The sequence below is a fragment of the Alosa alosa genome, chromosome 2 (assembly GCF_017589495.1).
Source record: "Alosa alosa isolate M-15738 ecotype Scorff River chromosome 2, AALO_Geno_1.1, whole genome shotgun sequence".
NCBI classification, from domain to species: domain Eukaryota; kingdom Metazoa; phylum Chordata; class Actinopteri; order Clupeiformes; family Clupeidae; genus Alosa; species Alosa alosa.
Genome location: NC_063190.1, coordinates 19,522,577 through 19,542,979, shown reverse-complemented (window position 1 = coordinate 19,542,979; position 20,403 = coordinate 19,522,577). Strand labels below are relative to the sequence as shown.

Here is a 20,403-nt window from a genome sequence, read left to right as displayed (position 1 = left end):
CTGGGTAAAACGGAGAGAGCAGATGAATGGTTTCAGGACAATTGGCTTTTTTTTCTCCCTCACAGATAATAACTGTCACCTCTCAGATGGCTCTGGGAGAGTGGCGACCAAACCAGACACCACCCCCACCCACACCACCGCCTGCAATCCCCATGTCACATCCACCCCCAATTTCCCCCGCCAGCCATTGACAGGTCGTCAGTACAGCCCCTCAATTCATTTGGGCCCTTGGTCTGGCAGACATCTTGCCATGCCTGGCCTAGTGTTCATCCTCATCACACTCACTCTTTCTCTCTCTTTCTCTCTCTCTCTCTCTCACACACATACACAAACACACACACTGAGCCCCTGTCTGCTTCTCTGACACTTCCATTACCCCAGAGAGACATCAACCTCAGGAAGGACCAATGACACACATACAGTACACACACACACATACATCCGTACACACATCCATAAACTCCCTCCCTCACTTTCTTTCTCTCTCTCTCTCTCTCTCTCTTTCTCTCTCTCTCTCTCTCACACACACACACACACACACACACACACACACACACTCACTCTCTGTGCTTGGCTAGTGCTGGACAGCCCTCAGTTTATTAGGAAACACTGCAGGTCCCACATCCCCTTGGCTGAGGAGCCCAGAGGGCTGTGTGTGGGTGGCTGTAATCATGCTGATATGATTTGCCATGCAGCACATGTTGCTGTAGAGCTGCATCTGTAGTCTAGTCTGTTAGTCAGGCAGTCTGCTAGTCAGGCTGTGTGTGTGTGTGTGTGTGTGTGTGTGTGTGTGTGTGTGTGTGTGTGTGTGTGTGTGTGTGTGAATGAGTTTGTGTGTGTGTTTGTGTGTGTGTGTGTGTGTGTGTGAGTGTGTGTGTGAATGAGTTTAGTTGTGTGTGTGTGTGTGCGTGAATGAGTTTGGTTGTGTGTGTGTGTGGGTTTGTTTGTGTGATTGTGTGCGTGAATGAGTTTGATTGTGTGTGTGTGTGTGTGTGTGTGTGTGTGTGTGTGTGTGTGTGTGTGTGTGTGTGTGCATAGTTGGTCCTTCCCCAGGCTGAGTTCTTCTGAGGGTGGTGGTAAGGGGTAGAGTGGACAGGAGGGAGATGCCGAAAAGTCGATACAGAGATTTGATTTGATGACCAGTGTATGGCTGGACCAATGAATGTAAACCCTAGTGAAGCACATTTCATATTAAATCTGATTCCATGCAAGAAGATGCAATGGATACATCATGTTAGGGACTACCGCAGAGAGAATATGATCGTAATGATTTTGCTTCGGTTAAATGGGAAAGTCGTGGATTGTGACCTTCTTAAAGAGCTTAGCTCTACAAAGAGAATTGAGCTCAATTGAGAATTGAGGGAACAAATCCCTTGATACACTCCCTCTCTCTCTCTGTGTGTGTGTGTGTGTGTGTGTATTTGTATGTTTGTTTACTGCATGTGAATGTTTTTTGTCTGTGTAGGCCTTCACATGTTTGTTATAATGTGTATGTGTGTATTTCTGTATGTATACATGTTTTGTGTGTGTGTGCGTGTGTGTATGTGTACAGTATGTTTAAATGTATATGTGTGTATTCGCCAGGTGCTGAACGTGAGCCTGCTGGAGGGAGCACAGGTGACGGTGGAGGACCTGGGGGTCCTGGAGCCATCGGCCCTGGCCAACGCGTCCGCGCTCAAGACGGGCCTGGTGCTCCGCAGCTCCAGCAATCAGATCTCCATCCGCCTGAGCAGCGAACAGAGGCAGCACCCCAGGTCCATCACGCTACGATACCAAGGTACGGACGGGCGGGCAGAGATTCTTCAGAACAGGTTCATCAGCCGCCTCAGCCTTCAGATCGGACATGCACTCCAATTCCATCAAGCTCCGATACCAAGTTACGGATCGGCAAAGATTCTTCAGAACAGGTTCATCAGTCGTCTTTAGTATGGGTTAGAGTTCAAATCAGACCTGAACTCCAATTCCATCACGCTACGATACCAAGTTACGGATGGGCAGAGATTCTTCAGAACAGGTTCATCAGTCGTCTTTAGTATGGGTTAGAGTTCAGATCAGACCTGAACTCCAATTCCATCACTCACCGATACCAAGTTACGGTTGGGCAAAGATTCTTCAGAACAGGGTCATCAGCCGGCTCTGGTATTGGACAGCGTTCAGATCTGCACTGGATCTGTCTGTCCCTTGTCAGGTGTGTGATTGGCCCATGATTGGCATGAATGCAGTCCTGCTAGTATCTGCTGAACTGCAGTCAGGGGGAGACTTCAGTACATCTTGTCATTCTTACAGGAATAACAAAGTGAGAGCTGATGCTAAATATGTTAGGTCATTTAATTGTTCCCATTCAACAGTATTCAGCAGTGTTCTACCTTGTCATGTTCAACTCACGATACAAACTATCCGTAGCCGTGGGAACAGAACAAACAGTACTAGTACGAGTGCCCCTACTTGGATACAATAAGAGCCTACTTGGATACAATAAGTCCCTACTTGGATACAATAAGTGTGTGCAAAAAGTAGGTTCAGAGAAAAAAATGGTCATTACAACAGATCAAAGTGTATATTATGCTGTTTGAAAAGAGACATCTTAATGAGCTGTAAAGTGTGTGAATAAGGCTTCAAGCCCAGTGAGTAGTAGACAATAACATACATCTTTCATATTTCACTCATCTCTTCACAATGGCAAAAGCCTTTAATATCTTGCATCTGCGTTCTGCTTTTGTTTGTGAAAAGTCTATTTTTGTGACAAAGGCAATCGTCTGAAGAGCAATTACATGGGGTTAGCACTGCGCTAATGCACTTTTGTAGAGCTTTCACTGTATAAAGACTTCAGGACCCATTACTCTGTAGCTTCACACTGAGCAGAGATGCAAATCCTGTTGGTGGGAAGCTGGCTAATGAACTATGACAAGCTTCTGTGCAACTCAAGAATTATATTTCCCTTCCTCTTCTTCTATTTGCCTTCGTTTCCACCTGCATTTTTTTTTGCTTTGGATCCATAGCCTTATCAAATAACCTGAGGAGTTTGAAGACATTCCGTATGGATATGAGTGGTGTCTATGCTAGCATTACAAAACAGGTTAATGCCCTACGTGTTTTCAGTAAACTAAAGGTGGTTCAAGGTAGCTAATGACTTGGGGACAGATTTAACCCCAGTGTTGCAACAATCCGTCAGAAGATCATGCCCTGGAGTCACACAGATAGGCTACTGTGTTGTGGCACGCTGTGTTGTGTTGTGTTGGATAAGATGTGATAAGGATGTCACCGGACAGAATTAGAACACTAGAAGGCCCAACTTTGGCTGTATTTGCCAGTATTCACTATCAGAGTAAGGACAAAGCTCTGAACCTACAGTGTCTGCTGAAACCAAACAGGGGTTGCAGTTTTCACAGAGATTATTTACTCTGTGGAAGGAGAGCTAGCCTAATCAGCATGGTTAATGTAGTGTGGCTGTCAATGGCATCAGGTTCATGCCTTGGTTTCTGTGTGGTTAAAGCAGGGGTGGGTTCAAATTCGATAACCACAGGTGAACATTCATGGTGAATATGTTTTCTCTGAACAGTTTGATTTGAACGACTTGGTGTCAACATTTCATTTTAACGGTAACCGTTCGGCCAGCTCCACTGTATGTTTGTTGAGAACTACCTTCTCAAGCTGAGAAGCCTGAGAGCCTTGTTATGTTGTCTAAATTGAATTGCGACCCTTAGTCCAGCACCCATGTTTATGTAATAATAATAATAATAATAATAATAATAATAATAATAATAAGCTTTATTTGTATAGCACCTTTCATACACAGAATGCAGCTCAAAGTGCTTTACATTTGGAGCACTTAACACAATAATAGAGACGACCAGAGAATGACCTCCTCTGGCTGCCTGTTTGTGTTCACAAGCGTTCACAGTGTTTGAAAATGCTCATGGATGTGTCTCCGTCTGTTGGCTATTTTGAATGCTCTTCTGGTTTGGATCTCCTGGCTCTGGTGCCATTTCTGCATGAAAGAGATTCATTGACCTCAGTGACGCCACATAGAATAGGCCAGAGGGGAGTCTGACAGACAGCCCACACCGCTGAGCCTTGCTGTGGAAATGACTCTCTCTATGACAGGAGCGCTCCGAGACAATACAGTGACGGCTCTGCGGGACTCCTAACGCGTCCTTCTGCTGCTGTTGAGTCCTATATAAGTGGCACTCCACTGAGGAAGACCACACACACACACACACACACACATACACACACACACACACACACACACACACACACACACACACACACACACACACACACACACACACACACACACACACACACACACACACACACACACACACACACACACACACACACACACATAAACACACACACACACGCACACACACACACACACACACACACACACACACACACACACACACACACACACACATACACACACGGACACACACAGTCACTCACTCACGGCTGCATCTAGTGTGCTTCAGTCCAAATTCAATTTGAGCTCTCGCAGGCTGTCAAATGATCGTCAGTCACAAAGACGGATCAGCAGCAGGAGAGATGAGAGTGTGACAGACTGATGATCCGTTTGTTTCATTCTGATTAAACCGCTTCTAGGAAATGAACAGCACATGAATGAATGAATGAATGAATGAATTAGTGGATGAATAAATAAATGAATATGTGAATGGTTACCAGTTCTCTCAACTAAACAAAGGCAGGCAAACTAGCAAGCAGTACACTTTAAAGAGTATTTCAGTAAGATGCATAAGGGATTTGCAGCTGAAATGGAGGATTGAGGAATGCAGGATTAATCTATTTAAAATAGACAAGGCAAGAAAACGACCAATTTCTGTCAAAATCAATATTACAGTAACCAACCTTATTCCTGAGCCAAACATGATCATCGCCATGATACTTCAGTATTCCGAAATGTCTTGCCAAAGCTGCGTGGTATTAATTTTAAATAGTTTCATATGATGGTAGTCTGAAAAAAAAAAACTATCTACAAATATGTCAGTCAATTCAGTACAGAATTGTCAACATTTCGAAAGAAATAAGTTAAAGAAAGTTAGCTTACTGAGACTGCACTAAGTTATATATGTAAACAGAATGGACAGAAGATACCGGAACAGAAATAGCAAATAGGTTTCACCTTCAACACTACTTCATACTCACATTCAAACAGAGGTGTAAAAATCTGACTTCAGAAAGTAAAAGGCCTGCCACATTTGGTTCCAACCATTCACTTACAGTAATCAGCTGATTCTTATTAGCACAATTCTTAAGCCAGGTAGATCATCTAATTAGTGAGATCACATGTGTTAAGCACACAGGTAGAACCAATACATGGCAGGACTTTTACTTTCTGAAGCCGGACTTTTACATCTCTGCATTCAAAACATTCTGCTTTTTTTCAGAAGGTGTTCACTAGGACTGTGCTACAGTCACGTGATGTGAATGCTGAATTGTTCTTTGATTATTGAGTAAGGGATAATGTATAGAACGCCGGTCATTATTGGGAAATAGATCCCGACAGGGCGAACCGGACCCCAACGCGCAGTGGAGGGGTCTTGTTCCGCCCTGAAGGGACCTATTTCCCGATAATGACCGGCGTTCTATACATTATCCCGCTTATTACACGGCTACTTGCCAAAACGAAACAAACTCCCCACGATATGACTCTTTAGCCTGCATAGCCTACAGTAGGCTATAGCCTATTTGTTATCGTTTCATCGTGGCTTTTGGTGAGAAACATATAGTTCACAACAGCACACGCTAAACTTGAACCAAACATTCTTTAGAACACAGCTGATCAACCGTCTGCTTTCACTTTTGAATGAAGTTCCAGTCCTTGCGCAGTAATATGAAAGACTACCAAACGTTGGGAAGGCCCATTCAAGTGAATGGAGCATTCTGCAGCACTCTGAAGAGCCGTGTAATAAAGGCCAGTAAAGACTAGCCTGGAAATATCCAGACTCTCGTACGTACATTTCATTAAGCGTAAGTACGTAGGAGGGCGGAGCCAGGCTAAGTAAAGACCTCCTGTGGATCAGGAGGGGGGGTTTACGCGCATATGAGTCTGACTACAGCCAGAGACTTTTTAATGTGGAGACACAGCACTCAAAAAATACTCTATAGAAATGCATGGGGCTAGTTTGTCACACCAATATGGCCGTTGTCTACACATATCCCACCCCTTCCTCGGCAAAACGTCGACATGTGAATACATTGAGCCAATCATATGGTGTGTTGTGAAGACATCGTGCCAATCATGTGTTGTGATCTCGCCGCTGGAGCAAGATTGGTGTCGTGAAGCCTTTAGCGCCTTGGCCGGTTCGACCCAAAGACTGCCCGATGAGTGCCCATAAAACGTTGGTATATGGCCGCCGAGTGGAGGGACTTGCCTAAAAGGACTTTGCTACAGCTGCTTCATAATCCCACAGAGACGGATGTGTATCCGATTCAATCTTCAGAGCGGAGATTTCAGCTCTCTGCAGTGTAAAGGGTAAACGCGTGCTAATGTGTTTTGCATGCCTGTGTGTTCCAACACTGTTGTAGGTACTGGCAGCACTTTATACAATGCTTTCATTTGACCACTTTATTGGTTTGGAAAATTGCCTCGGAACTAAATCACTTTCAACAGGTGCCTGATAAGTGTTGTTTAGTGTTGTTCGGCAGCTATGTTGGCTCATGAATTAAATCTTAGTCAATTTTTACGTTTTACTTTAGCAAAATTAATAGATTTCGTTGTTGCACGCACACCTACACACACACACATACACAAACTACACATAAACATACCAGCTCTCCCTGCGTGCTTCCTCTCTCTCTCTCTTACACACACACACACACACACACACACATACACCTCTTTTCCTATCCCTCGGCTGCAAATATATCTGTTTGTTTCTGTCTTATACATTTGCGCAGTCCTACCAAGGGAGATGTGTCCACTTTATCTGTGTCTGACCTTCACACACACACATAATTGAAAGCCTGGAGAGAAATGTGAAGTGAATGTCACCACTGTGGTTGAGATTGTTCACTTTGTCCTCATCCCCCGCTTGCAGTGCTGAGATTATCATGCTTCCACTTAATGAGGTGTGAAATATGGGAGATGACAAGCACAAGGGGGGCAGGAAATGCATCTCAGTGTGCCATAATTAATATCTGTAAACCACTTAAAATGTTGAAATGACAAGGTAATGAAAGCTTTGATAAAGAAAGCTGGCATGGGCTTGTGTTAGTGTGTGTACATGTTTTTGCACTTACTCACCTCATACAATTCCTTACAAACGTACAAATTATTCTTATCCAAGAAAACCTTCAGCAAAGCTTTGATTCGTCATCATATAGCAATCACAGATTAGAATGCCTGTTCCAGTGAGAGTGGCTGACATTTCTTTAAATGTTTACAGTGTACATAGAACAACAGACAGAAGGATTACGCCGGTAAATCGTATTTCAAACCCGTAAATTGATGCATAATAGATAATATCTGTTTTGTATTACTCAACAGTGATGTGCAGCATGGTGATGCATGGCACAGAGCACAATGCTTCATAATCTGTTTATGATAAAAAAGGATAGGCATACCTCAAAACATGTTGCATAGTGTTACTTGGAGTTCATTTATGGCAGTCATTTACACACTTCATTTTTCTTACCGCCTGATAATCCTTCTATTTTCTTTGTCTATATACTTTTAGATTCTTTTGTTGTTATTTTTTGGGCTGTATGTGTGTGTTGTTATTGTGTGTGTATGTGTGTGTGTATGTGTGTGTGTGTGTGTGTGTGTGTGTGTGTGTGTGTGTGTGTGTGTGTGTGTGTGTGTGTGTGTGTATGTGTGTGTGTGTATATGTGTGTGTATGTGTGTGTGTGTGTGTGTGTGTATGTGTGTGTGTGTGTGTGTGTGTGTGTGTGTGTGTGTGTGTGTGTGTGTGTGTGTGTGTATGTGTGTGTGTGTGTGTGTGTGTGTGTGTGTGTGTGTGTATGTGTGTGTGTGTGTGTGTGTGTGTGTGTGTATGTGTGTGTGTGTGTGTGTGTGTGTGTGTGTGTGTGTGTGTGTCCTCTGCCCATTTTGTATTCTGTACGCTCCACCTTAACCCGTCCAACACAGAGCCTGTTGAACAGAGCGCCGTGCTGTATAATTAATACATCCGCTGGATCATTAATACATGGAGGCCAGAGGGGAGGATGCATCTTGTATGAGATCATGTAATATCCAACGGTGTTAATAAAGCACTCTAATGTGTCAGGGAGGCAGGGCAGCACCTGTGTCAAATCTCCCGGGAGCAAGAATGAGCTCCGCATACCCAACGAGAGAGAGAGAGAGAGAGAGAGAGAGAGAGAGACACTGCTCTTATCAGAGACCCTCCCAGGCAGAAGAAATGGCTTTCTGAGATGCGGCCTGAGGACACAGGGCCATGAAATGCACCAGTGCACACTAAACAACTTGTGAATTGGACATGAAGTGCTCTTTGTCCCCCTGTCGCCCGACACAAGCACACGCAGCTCATCAGCATTGCCCTCACACACACAAATGCACAGCGGCCTCGCGGAAAAATGGCCCCTGTTACAAGCTGACTCACCGCTTGATTGTGTACCGTGGGATTGCAAAGGATCTGAATTCAGCAGGTGACACTTGGAGCAAGCCTTTGGACAAATACACACATGAAGAAAGTTTTGAGTTTTGTCCCTGAGTGTAGAATTTGGCAGTATAAGAATCAAAATGGTGACTCTAGCGCCTTAGCAACTTGTAAAGATATATGTACTTACATACAGTAAATATTGGATTCAAATTGTTTTATTTACTGAAGTCACTGGACTTTATTCACTTGTCACTGAATCATTGGATGGAGAATATGCCTTATACTCCTTTGAATTTGGGACTTGAAGTGATGCACAGATGTCATGTAACCCAAGACACAGTTGATTTGTGCATCATGTGACCACCTTTTGAATAATTGATAGTGAAGGCAATTAGAATGTCGGCCCAAAGTTGGAGACAATGCAATGTAATATTATTTCAAAACCAGATAACTCAGGAACAGTTTTCTGTACAGAGGCATTATACCTTTGGATTCGGTAAGGTCTGCTGCTAATTTAGATGTACAGTTTGTCGTGTGTTGATTGAAGAGTTTGTGTGCTATTACACTGAGAAGAATGGGTGTGGAAATGAATGCAGAGGTGTCAAAGTTAATTTTCTCACAAAACGTTTATCACATGAACTAGGAACCAGCACCGTTGGACAGCTGAAGTTGTACAGTTTCAGGTGATATGCTTGTGATGAGTACTCTGTGAGCAATTTAACAGAGGAGAATGGGTGTGAATTCGGACGCACTTTGCGTCCTACGGCTCCATAGTGTTTTAAACCACACACACACCGTCTCCACCCCATGACTTTCCAAGAGAAAACATTACTCGCAAAGATCAATATTGATCTCGGTGGGAGATAGAGATTAAGTCAGGGAGAAGAGAGGAGAGCCATAACACAACGGGGTTGTGGTGTATCGATATGCACGCGGCCAGGTTAAACGCATGCTCGTAATGGTCAGGAGCTCGATAAAGCCTGTTCAGGGAAAATAACACTGCACCGCCACTCAGCTCATCACAGAGCCGACGACAGCTCTGACAGGAACTCTTTGGCGATACTTACAGGAACTCATCAGCTTCCCTCTACCAGTCCTGAACAAATGTGTTGAGCGCAGCTGGATCAATAGTGAAGCCCTCGTCTGAGAGGTACCATACGAGGTGCTATTCATTCACGCTGGATCCATTACATATCACAGTGATGTCTCTACAATGATGAGACCTTTGTAAAAATCTCATCTTTTTACCTCGTGGAGGGATGCCCTCAAGGATGGAATGCAACACTATTTTACACCAGGGTGTTAGGGCCAATTTATCCTTACTTATTGTTTATTTAATGTCATCTCCCCCTGTTGGTTCTTCACACACAAGCCAAAACACACCTGCAGGAAGACAATATAGACTGACAGGAAGTGCAGCCTAGGCAGGTGCTTCATTAGGGAAAACGCTAGTCGGCTGGAGAATGAACAGTTTATGACCGCGCCATTTCACATTAAGAATATAAGAGTAGGCACTTAATTTCATTGATTTGCACTCATACACTTTCTTGGATAGTTGTCAGTTTCACACACACACACACACACACACACACACATGTGTGTGTGTGTGTGTGCTTATAATGCCCATAAGTCTTTGATTTGAGTGATTTTACAAAAAAATCTTCACTCAACTTTGGCTAGTTTTCCTCAGTGTCTTTCTCTGAGACGTTGTTGACCCAGGGAGGGTAATACACAAGATGCTATTTCCCTCCTGTTGGCAAATAACAACAGAGGCCCTTCCATTAGCGTCTGCTGTCTGCAACCCCACAGCCTCCCAATTTTCCCCACTGTTCTCCAACGCTCTCATTACGTGTAATAGCAAAACAATCAGGCTTTATGGTCGGGAAAGCACCCAGGCGCTGTGGAAATGACAGCCAGGGAATGGTGCTTTCTTAATTCCTGTGAGATTGTTGAGACATTAAGCAACGTCTCCAGTGGTTAACACAGAGCTGGGGTGGGGTGGATGTGTGGAAATGGTGACCCATTAAAGTTATAATGACAGCAGTAGGGTTGGATGCAGTCGTATCTCAATGGGTGATCAAGAGTGCCTGGTCATTCTCCCTCTCCTCTGCCGGCATCGCTCGCCGATTTACTGATGCGGAAAAGAAGCCCTTTTCATCACAGAGGTTGAATTTACCAGGCTGGGGCCTGTGAGGGCGGGAGAGAGGGAGTGAAAGAGAGAGTGAGTGAGTGTGAGAGAGAGAGAGAGAGAGAGAGAGAGAGAGAGAGAGAGAGAGAGAGAGAAACTTGGTAAAGTGAAAATCAATGCTGCTACAATAGCCTGAAACCACACCATTGGTGCAACAATAAATGGCACAATTCACTAGCAGTGTATAAATCAGTCCATAACTGTCTGTTAGTAGAAGATTTGGCCAGCAGACAAATAGAATGGAGAGGGTATGTTTGAGGTGCTTTGGAAATTGGTCTTATTATGAACAGTTAGTCTTTTTATGGCACCAAATCAGCAAATGGCACTTTCAGCAGATGAAATATTGTTGGAGTATATTTAATCATTGTGATGTTAACTACAAGTGGAAAGATGCAGTATAAGTAAGTATATATACTTTTTTGATCCCGTGAGGGAAATTTGGTCTCTGCGTTTAACCCAATCGGTGAATTAGTGAAACACAAATAGCACACAGTGAACACACAGTGAGGTGAAGCACACACTAATCCCGGCGCAGTGAGCTGCCTGCTACAACGGCGGCGCTCAGGGAGCAGTGAGGGGTTAGGTGCCTTGCTCAAGGGCACTTCAGCCGCAGCCCACTTTTTTCTGTGGGATGTACTTGAGAGGGAAGGGAGTTTTTTGTTTTATTGACCATTAGAAGCAATAGTGCGGTAGTTTAAAACCTTAAAACACGTTTTAGTGTTGGTTTTTATACACAAGGAGGTGAGAATGGAAGAGAGGGATTAAGTGAATGGACTTAAAACATGGTGATTAAGTTTGAATATGTTTGGAATTCTTGATTAGGCCATTACTCAGTGTTGACCTTAAAACACCAAATCAAGGACAAAATATTCTCAAGCTATTGTATAAAAATGACATTTAAAAGGATTCAGTCATGTGCCTCATCTAACTGTATTATCAATTAAGCCCCCAAAAAAAAAAAAAAAAAAAAAAGTCCAATGCTGTGAGGTTAATTATGTTGGTGGGGTCAGTGACTTACATTGAATACCATATAGAATATCAAATGAAATCTCTAATCAGCATGTGGCATGTATGCATTTTAATTGAAGGTCTGGGGCCATAATGGAAATGCTGGACAAGGTGCGAACGGAACGGAAAGTCGGTGCGAACGGAACGCTTGAGTTACGTGCCTGGTGCAGCCTGCCTGATAGAGCCTGGCAAGCAGCCCAAGGCATACCAGAGGAGGTGCAGGCTCTGCATGGGATGGGGGAAGGGGGGGTGGAGGTGCTGTGGGGGAGGAGGTGTTTCTTTAGAGCCTCCATTCCTGACAAGGCCACATCGATCTGTCAACCTGGCGAACTAACATTTGCTGCCCTCCACTCCGGCTGATGTTCATTCCATTTAAGAGAGCCAGAGGAACACCAGCCCTGGGAGCGGCAGGCCTGTCTGTCTGTCAGTCTGTCTGTCTGTCTGTCTGTCTTCACAAATGACACTGACATTGTGTCCAGGCAGTGAAGTTCATTTGAAGCGCTATCATGAAAACACTTTCCTGTGTGATCATTCATTGAAGAGGTTGTTGACATTTGCTGTGTCATGACATCAAATGTTTTTGTCTCCATAAATAAAATACATTTACATTTATTCAGTTAGCTGACGCTTTTATATAAAGCAACTTAAAACAATGTTACAAGGAATAACATTCAAGCTTCAATGACCTCAGGTAACAATACATACTACAATAAATGCTAGTACTAGAGGATGAGAGTGCAGAAGTTTAAGAACTAGTCAAAGTGTAGTTGTAGGTGATAGTGGTAGAAGTAGGAAGAGGTAGAAGTAGAAGGAGGGAAAAGGGAGGGAGGTAAGTGCATGGAAAGTGCATGGTAAGTGCATGGTAAGTGCATTAATCAATTTTCAAATCAATTTTGTCTCTTCTCAGCCTTCGTTCTGAGCTGTGGCCTTCCAAAGAGGCCCGCCAATGGTGAGGTGACTGTCAGCAGTCTCAGTGTTGGAGGGGAGGCCTTCTTCTTCTGTCTGACTGGCTACCAGCTCCAGGGCTTCTCCTCGCTCACCTGCCGCAACGCCACCACCCCCTACTGGACTGGCAGAGAACCCAAATGCCAAGGTAATAAGGGCCTGTGTATGCCTGTGTGTGTGTGTGTCTGTGTGTCTGTGTGTGTGTGTGTGTATGTTCTGGAGGTTGTGTATAGTTTTTAAAAGGAACCCAAATGCCAGGATAAGAAGGCCAAAAAACACTATTTGTGTATATATATATATATATATATATATATATAGTATATATCATTGGTTCCCAAAGACTGGGTCGCGACCCACAGGTGGGTCGTAGGAGATTTTATTTGGGTCGCCAGCATAGCCTAGTGACAATTTATGTTGTGTAATACCCCTAGCTTATACCTTATATAGCTTAGGAAAGCTAACAGCTTTCTATTAGGATCTAGTTTGTTAACTACCACAGTCACAAGTTGGGTCGCGATAGTCTGTCATTTTTAAAAAGTGGGTCCCCAGAAAAAAAGTTTGGGAAACACTGGTATATATAGTATAGTATATTCAGAGCATATGCAAACATTTGACATGCTGTACTTCTCAATTAAGCTTACTCTTAACTGTGTGAACATACCCCCATACACCAATCTAAGTCTTTTAGATATTTTTGGATAGATAGATAGATAGATAGATAGATAGATAGATAGATAGATAGATAGATAGATAGATAGCTCATTTAGGATAGTGTTTCTCAAAGTGTGGTCCATGAGCAGATGTGGTAAAATATAATATAGATGAGTTGTTTGCACTATTGAACCAACTTGTATGTGAATCCAAGAGTTCTGCAAGACTGCCTGTAAGCTACACCTGTTAAATCACATGAATCCTCTGAGACAATAAGCACGGTGCAAAGACAATAACCAAGGTGGTTCAGCGAGTAGGCCTATTGTGTAATATACTGTTGAAGTAGGTCTACTGTTTTGTTTTTTTTAGTTAGGTGGTCCGTGATTTTTTTTATTGGTTAAGTGGTCCTTGGTCTGAAAAAGTTTGAGAAACACTGATTTAGGATGAAGTGTCCTATGAGGGACATGTCTTCAGACACACTGCAGACTGCACAGATAAGAGTAAAGACATGAGACTGGTCTGGAAAGTTCAACCGTGAAAGTGTCTCTGGGCCTCTGTCTGTTCCCTTGCCCTGGAGAAGTCCCCGATCATGCCAGATTAAATCAGCCAAAGCCAGGGTAGAAGGAACGCTCTGAGATATCAATGAGTCAGTGAGATGTCTTAGATGTCTTGTCAGATATTTGGAGAACTCACAGAGGCCAGACGGAATGTCAGTTCAGGTAAGTTTTTATTTGTCTGGATGAAAACTAACCTAGATATCATAAGCGTCAATAGACCCTGTGGTTAGTGTACCGGTAGCAGGTTGGAATCATGTGCCCATTAATCTAAAAAGTCACTTCAATAGCAAAATCATTCCAAATATGGACATGAACATACTGCATTGTTTGGAACTCAGCATGTCACAAATACATAAACATTCTAAAAATACTACAGTATTACAGCCCTGAAAGCCATCATGTCATACACCCAGACAGGGAAACTGACATTGTTGATTTCATTAATATAAGGAGTGGACAAACTGTTAGTAGTTAAAGGCTATACTTAAGATAAGATAAGATAAGATAAACTTTATTGTCCCTCCAGGGGAAATTTGTCTTGGGCTGTAAAGTGCATTCACTGTGAACAACAGTGATCTGATGCCAACCCAGGCTGTGCCCGTAGCCTAGTCAGTGCTAGTTTGCACATTGTGTGTGTTTTCAACTCCAGGTGCTAATAAGAGGTCCTCTGTTTCTCATCTATTTAAGCTGACTGGGGCGGGCTGTGAGATCTTGATCAAATCATTGGCTGAATCATAAGTGCGTTGTCAATAACTGTGAATATGAACAAATATGCTAGTATTCCACCACATCTCTGTGAGCCCTGGTGTATATTTACATATTGTTATTTGCGGTATCCATTACATTCCTTATTAGCATGCATATGTGACATTAGCATATATATTGTAAGTATTCAAAGTTGTGCAAGTTTTGCAGCCATGCAGTTTGCTATTGCTGTATTTGTGCTGTCAACAATACATAGAATTTGTGTCGCAGGAGACAAACCAGATAACTGCTGATAATGAATCTGGTCCTAATATTAGATAATATATAGACACTATAGATCGGTCTCACAGTCAGCAGTTAATAGGGCGGTTTTCTCAATCACTTCTGTTGTATGTTTGTTATACTTAATTGAGCTATGCACTGGGTGTGCAATGTGTATGTCATTGCGCTGGTGTGTACAAACAGTTTCTCGGTTTTTTTTTACATACACACGCATGCTCACACACACACACACACACACAGATAGAGAGAGAGTTACAGATAGGAAGAGTGATAGAGAGAGAGAGGAAGAAAGAGAGAGAACCAAATGAGGTATCGGATAAGGACCAATTTCCGCCCCTTGTAATACTTCAAAATAATATTTGATGAACCTTACATTTTTCAGTAGTGAGAAGGGTGTAGATTTGGACAAAATCTGGTTTGGCTCATACTGGGAGCATTTATTACCTAAAATACCCAATTTTGTTTACCCTGCTCGGAGTTTGGTGTTAGGCTGGTGGGTGCCCTATTTCTGCCCACTCACTCTGGCCATCAAGTTGCAATTAGGGACATTATAATGTAGTAGTGTATTGAAAACCACATTCAGACTCATTTTTATTCTCCCGAGACCCCTAGCTCACTAGGTAATCAGCTCATTAGCTCAGATCAGTGGAGAACTACTACAGAAAACATTGGGGACAAAACTATATGAGTATGAGTGTTGTCCCCAATGTTTTATATATGCGGCATCACAAGTATTTTCCATTTACTTTATGGACATTTTTGAACATGAGTGCCATCTCTTATGCCTTCAGTCTCCTTACATTGTCATGTCCTCTGTCTCTGTCTCTGTCTCTCTCTCTCTCTCTCTCTCTCTCTCTCTCTCTGTCTCTGTCACTCTCTTTCTCTCTATCTGCTATTCTCTCTCTCTCTCTCTCTCTCTTTTTCTCTCTCTCTCTCTTTCTCCAGCCTCATGTGGTGGGATGATTAAAAATGCCACTCTGGGTCGCCTGGTCTCGCCAGGGTTTCCAGGTAACTACAGCAACAACCTGACGTGCCACTGGGTTCTGGAGGCCCCTGAGGGCCACAGGCTCCACGTGCACTTTGAAAAGGTGGCCCTCGCAGAGGACGACGACAGGTAGGCAACGCTGTCTACTAGACCTTTCCAATTACAGGTGTGGTCGAACATCTCCAGGCACACTCAGGTGTGAGAAATCACTGGAGGTTTATTCACGATACCGGGAGGCAACTCACTGGCAACAGCACGTTCCAGTAACACTACTCAAAGTTCTCTAGGGCAAGGCCCTATCTTATACACGTTAGTTACATTGTGGTAATACAAATCACATGAGTACAATGTTCTTTTTGCAAAAATCCCCATACATGCAGAAATACAACAATACATGTACACTTCTTGGACATAGCATGTGATCCATACTCCATACACAAGTCATGTGGCTACTCCAAGTAAGTAAGATAATTGGTCAATACAATACATATACATCCTTCAGCATTTTCTTGCCATAGTCCATTTCCTGTCATAATTCCTTATTATTCCAATATTCCTAATATTACCTTTGCCTCAGGCAGAATACCCTTAACTCGTGACAAAAGGAGTCGCATGAGGAAAATGTATTGTTAAACACCTCTATGTAATAAGATTTGTTTAGTAATCCAACTAAACATTCTCCCACACAGGTTAACCTGGCCTGTTTAGTGGTCTATGACTATATGTATGTATATGAGTGTGTGTGTCAGCCTTGGACTCTCCACTCCACTGTACATGCTTCAACTCACTGTGCAAGTGTATTGAAGTCAAGTGGCTTAACATTTTTACAAGATGGCGGAGGAATGTTTGGCTTCAGTTCTATAGAACGAAGCCACATCATCCATCTCTTTATACAGTCTATGGTCGTGATTTGCTCCACTTGTAGGTAGCGTAAGCTGATGCAACAGTGTTGCTACAGCTAAGGAATAATAAGGTCACCTGGGCCAGGGCCACTCTGCATTCTCAGAGATGGAAGCACACAAAATCAGATGCTTAGTTTCCCCAATGAAATGCATTCTAAGTGCCTCTAGTGCTCCCTAGATGGTTCAGGCTGAGTTCAGGCAATGTTCTTTGTATGTATGTACTGTATATTCACCTCTGGAAGGTTAGCCTGAAGTGAGTAGGTCCATAGCAGTGTGTAAACTGCTTGCGTCATCTCACTTTGCTCTCTATTGTGTTGATATTTTCATCGGGAGAAGGCTGCCCTAACTGAGGCAAGGGAACTGGGCACAGTACACAGGTTCCATGTCCCCTTTATTCTAGGGATGTAATGGCACATAAAAATCACGGTTCGTTGTGTACCTTGGTTGTGTCACGGTTCAGTTAATTTTTGGTACAGAAAACCTGGAGGTACTGCTAACCTAAAATTCCCTGAGAATAGTTTTTGACGTTAATTAACTAAACTGACATGTGGTCTGCCACTTAATACATTTGTTTGGGAACTTGAAACATGGCCTGCCAGCAAAAAAGCCTACTGTTGATTACTGTTCAACAGACTGCATTATGTAAATTCGGTACACATCTGTATTGAACCTAACATCCTGTACCTAAACGGTTTGGTACGAATATGTATCCCTTGACCCCCATACTGTATTCAGTTTCTGTTTCAGTCCTGACTGAAAGTGAGTGTAAGCAGCTACTGTACCAGTGTTCACACTCCCAGCATGGCCCTCAGAGTCCCAGTGGCTAAGCTGCTGAGTAGAGAGACACCCCCTCACCACCTCACACACTCACACACACACCCTCACACACACACACACACCCTCACGCACTCACTAATTACATGACAACTGCCAGACTGTGAGCTGACAACTCTAGTCCAGACAGCCAGCAGTGTGACAGCTCTGCTCAAGGGCAAGTTTGAGAAATACACACACACACACAAACACACTGACAGACACACACAAGCACACACCAGTGCGCAGACACACACACACACACACACACACACACACACACACACACACACACACACACACTCACTCACTCACACACACACACACACACGCACACAGACACACACACACCAATGACTAGCCCGCACACACACACACACACCAATGACTGTATGTATATATTGCACACATGCACACACACAAACACACACACACACACACACACACTCTCTCAACACACATCTCTCAACTTAAAGCAGTGCTCAGAGGGACAGGGGGTGTGGAAGGAAATATTTAACTCGCTTCACAGAGTTTCATACAACAGCAACCACAATGCTGTGCACTAATTCATTAAGAGGACGCCAACGCTTAACATTTTAATTGCATTTCTGTAAGCCAACTGGTGTGTCTGAAGGACATGGCTAAAAAAAATCACTAATTAACGAGTGTAGTTTCTGTGGAGCTGGGATATGCCTGTTGGTGGAACAAAGATCCACAAAGTTTCTCTTGTAAGTTTGCAATGATACATCCCTCTCTCCATAACACACTGCATGGCAGGCTCCTTATAAAAAACGGGAACAACATCGACTCCCCGGTGGTATACGACTCCTACGAGGTGGAGTACCTGCCCAGTGAGGGCGTCCTGAGCTCAGACCGACACCTGTTCGTGGAGTTCACCACAGACGCTACCGGGACCTGCACTGGAGCGGCCATCAGATATGAAGGTACCATAGAGATCTGAGGTGCGTTCAAATTCGCAAACATAGGCGAACGTTTGCGAACACTCGCACACAGTTTGAGGAGGTAGTTCTCCATGAACATACGGTGGAGCTGGATGTGAGCTCGACGAAGTGTTACCATGACAATAGAATGTTTACACCAAATCGTTCAAATTGTTCGAACCATAGATATATATACGGTTCGAACTGTTCAGCGAAAACATGTTTGCCATGAACGTTCGCCAAACTTGAATGTTTGCCAAACTTGAATGCACCTCTGGTGGAACAAGCTCTGCTCTAGTGATAGTACAGGTGCATCTCAAAAAAATTGAATATCATGGAAAAGCCCACTGCCCTGCACAGACTGACCGGCAAAGAAAACCATTGCCAGTGTTTTGATTTAATCAGCTGATTACAGCTGATTAGAGCTCTTCTCAGGTCGACATTTATTATAAATTCTTTATTTTAAAATTTTGAGATACTGGATTGTTTTTCTTTAACATTAGAATAATCAAGATTATAACAAAAAAAGGCTAGAAATATTTCATTTTATGTGTAATGAATAATGAATTTAGATTATATGAAAGTTTCACTTTTTAAAAAATAAATTACGGGAAAGAAATGTTATTTTTCCATGATGATTTCTTTGGGATGCACCTGTATATGCAGTGACTTTCAGCCTTAATATAGTCACATAACATTGTCACATCTGATGTGATACAGATGTTACCGTCAGTGTTTTTGACGACTAACCTTTACCGTATAAACACCGTTATATACCATTTATCGGATAAACACAAATGCTGTATTGCTCCCCACTCTTTGTAAATGTATTGCATGTATATTATATGTCTGTTATAGGATATAGCATATACCTTATGTTATTATAATGCTATTAAAATCGTCTTTGTGCTTGTGTTGGTCAGCTTTTCCACATGGCTTTTGCTACGAGCCGTTTGTGAAGTACGGGAACTTCTCCAGCAGCGACGCGTCCTTCGGGGTGGGGGCAGTTGTGGAGTTCTCCTGTGACTCTGGCTACACCCTGGAGCAAGGCTCCGTCACCATCGAGTGTGTGGACGCAGAGAACCCACAGTGGAACGACACTGAGCCAGGATGCAGAGGTGGGCAGGGTTCTAGGTTCTAACCCTAGGTTCTACCACATGATCTGGGTCAGGGATTTATGATGATGATGATGATGATGAGAGTTCCTGTGTCCAGTTCCAGGATATTTAAAAATGTCTTCATTTCTTGGTTCAGGGGTAAAATTCCAGTTTAATAGATAGACCATTAGGCTATTAAGTGGTTATTAAGTTTAAGTGTTCTTCTGCTGCCTGATCCTCCTTTAGAATATAAACACAGATTACACAAATGGTACACAAATTTGAATTCTGCATTCCCTGGTGCAAGATTATTTTGTTTTTTGAATTTTGGTGTGTGTGTGATGTGTGTGTACTGTACGTGACTGTGTGTGTGTGTGTGTGTGTGTGTGTGTGTGTGTGTGTGTGTGTGTGTGTGTGACTGTGTGCTCCTCAGCTGTCTGCAGTGGAGAGATCACAGACTCAGCTGGGGTTGTGCTCTCTCCGAACTGGCCCGAGGCCTATGACAAGGGGCAGGACTGCATCTGGGGCATCCACGTGGAGGAGGACAAGAGGATCATGCTGGACATCCAAGTGTATGTGCAGGAGAGAGAGCAAGAGAGAGTGTGTGTGCATGCGCGTGCACATACTTGTGAATGTGTGTGTGTGTGTGTGTGTGTGTGTGTGTGTGTGTGTGTGTGTGTGTGTGTGTGTGTGTGAGTAAGTGTGATTGTGAGTGGAAGTGGAAGAGGAGAAGTGGAAGTGCCA

General features: G+C 43.3%; 1 protein-coding gene across 5 annotated transcripts in view; it reads left to right on the top strand.

The window, feature by feature from the left end:
• The window catches only part of sez6a (seizure related 6 homolog a), a 126,352-nt gene that overhangs the window by 86,774 nt on the left and 19,175 nt on the right, over positions 1-20,403 (top strand). For all 5 annotated transcript variants that reach the window (XR_007192905.1, XM_048237536.1, XM_048237535.1 and 2 more), the window contains exons 4-9: positions 1,585-1,777; positions 12,689-12,874; positions 15,867-16,035; positions 18,399-18,565; positions 19,486-19,680; positions 20,093-20,231. Coding sequence is in view for 4 of the 5 variants with exons in the window: in XM_048237536.1 (XP_048093493.1) it covers positions 1,585-1,777; positions 12,689-12,874; positions 15,867-16,035; positions 18,399-18,565; positions 19,486-19,680; positions 20,093-20,231 (1,049 nt within the window). In the remaining variant the exon portion in view is untranslated. The remainder of the gene's footprint in view (positions 1-1,584; positions 1,778-12,688; positions 12,875-15,866; positions 16,036-18,398; positions 18,566-19,485; positions 19,681-20,092; positions 20,232-20,403) is intronic.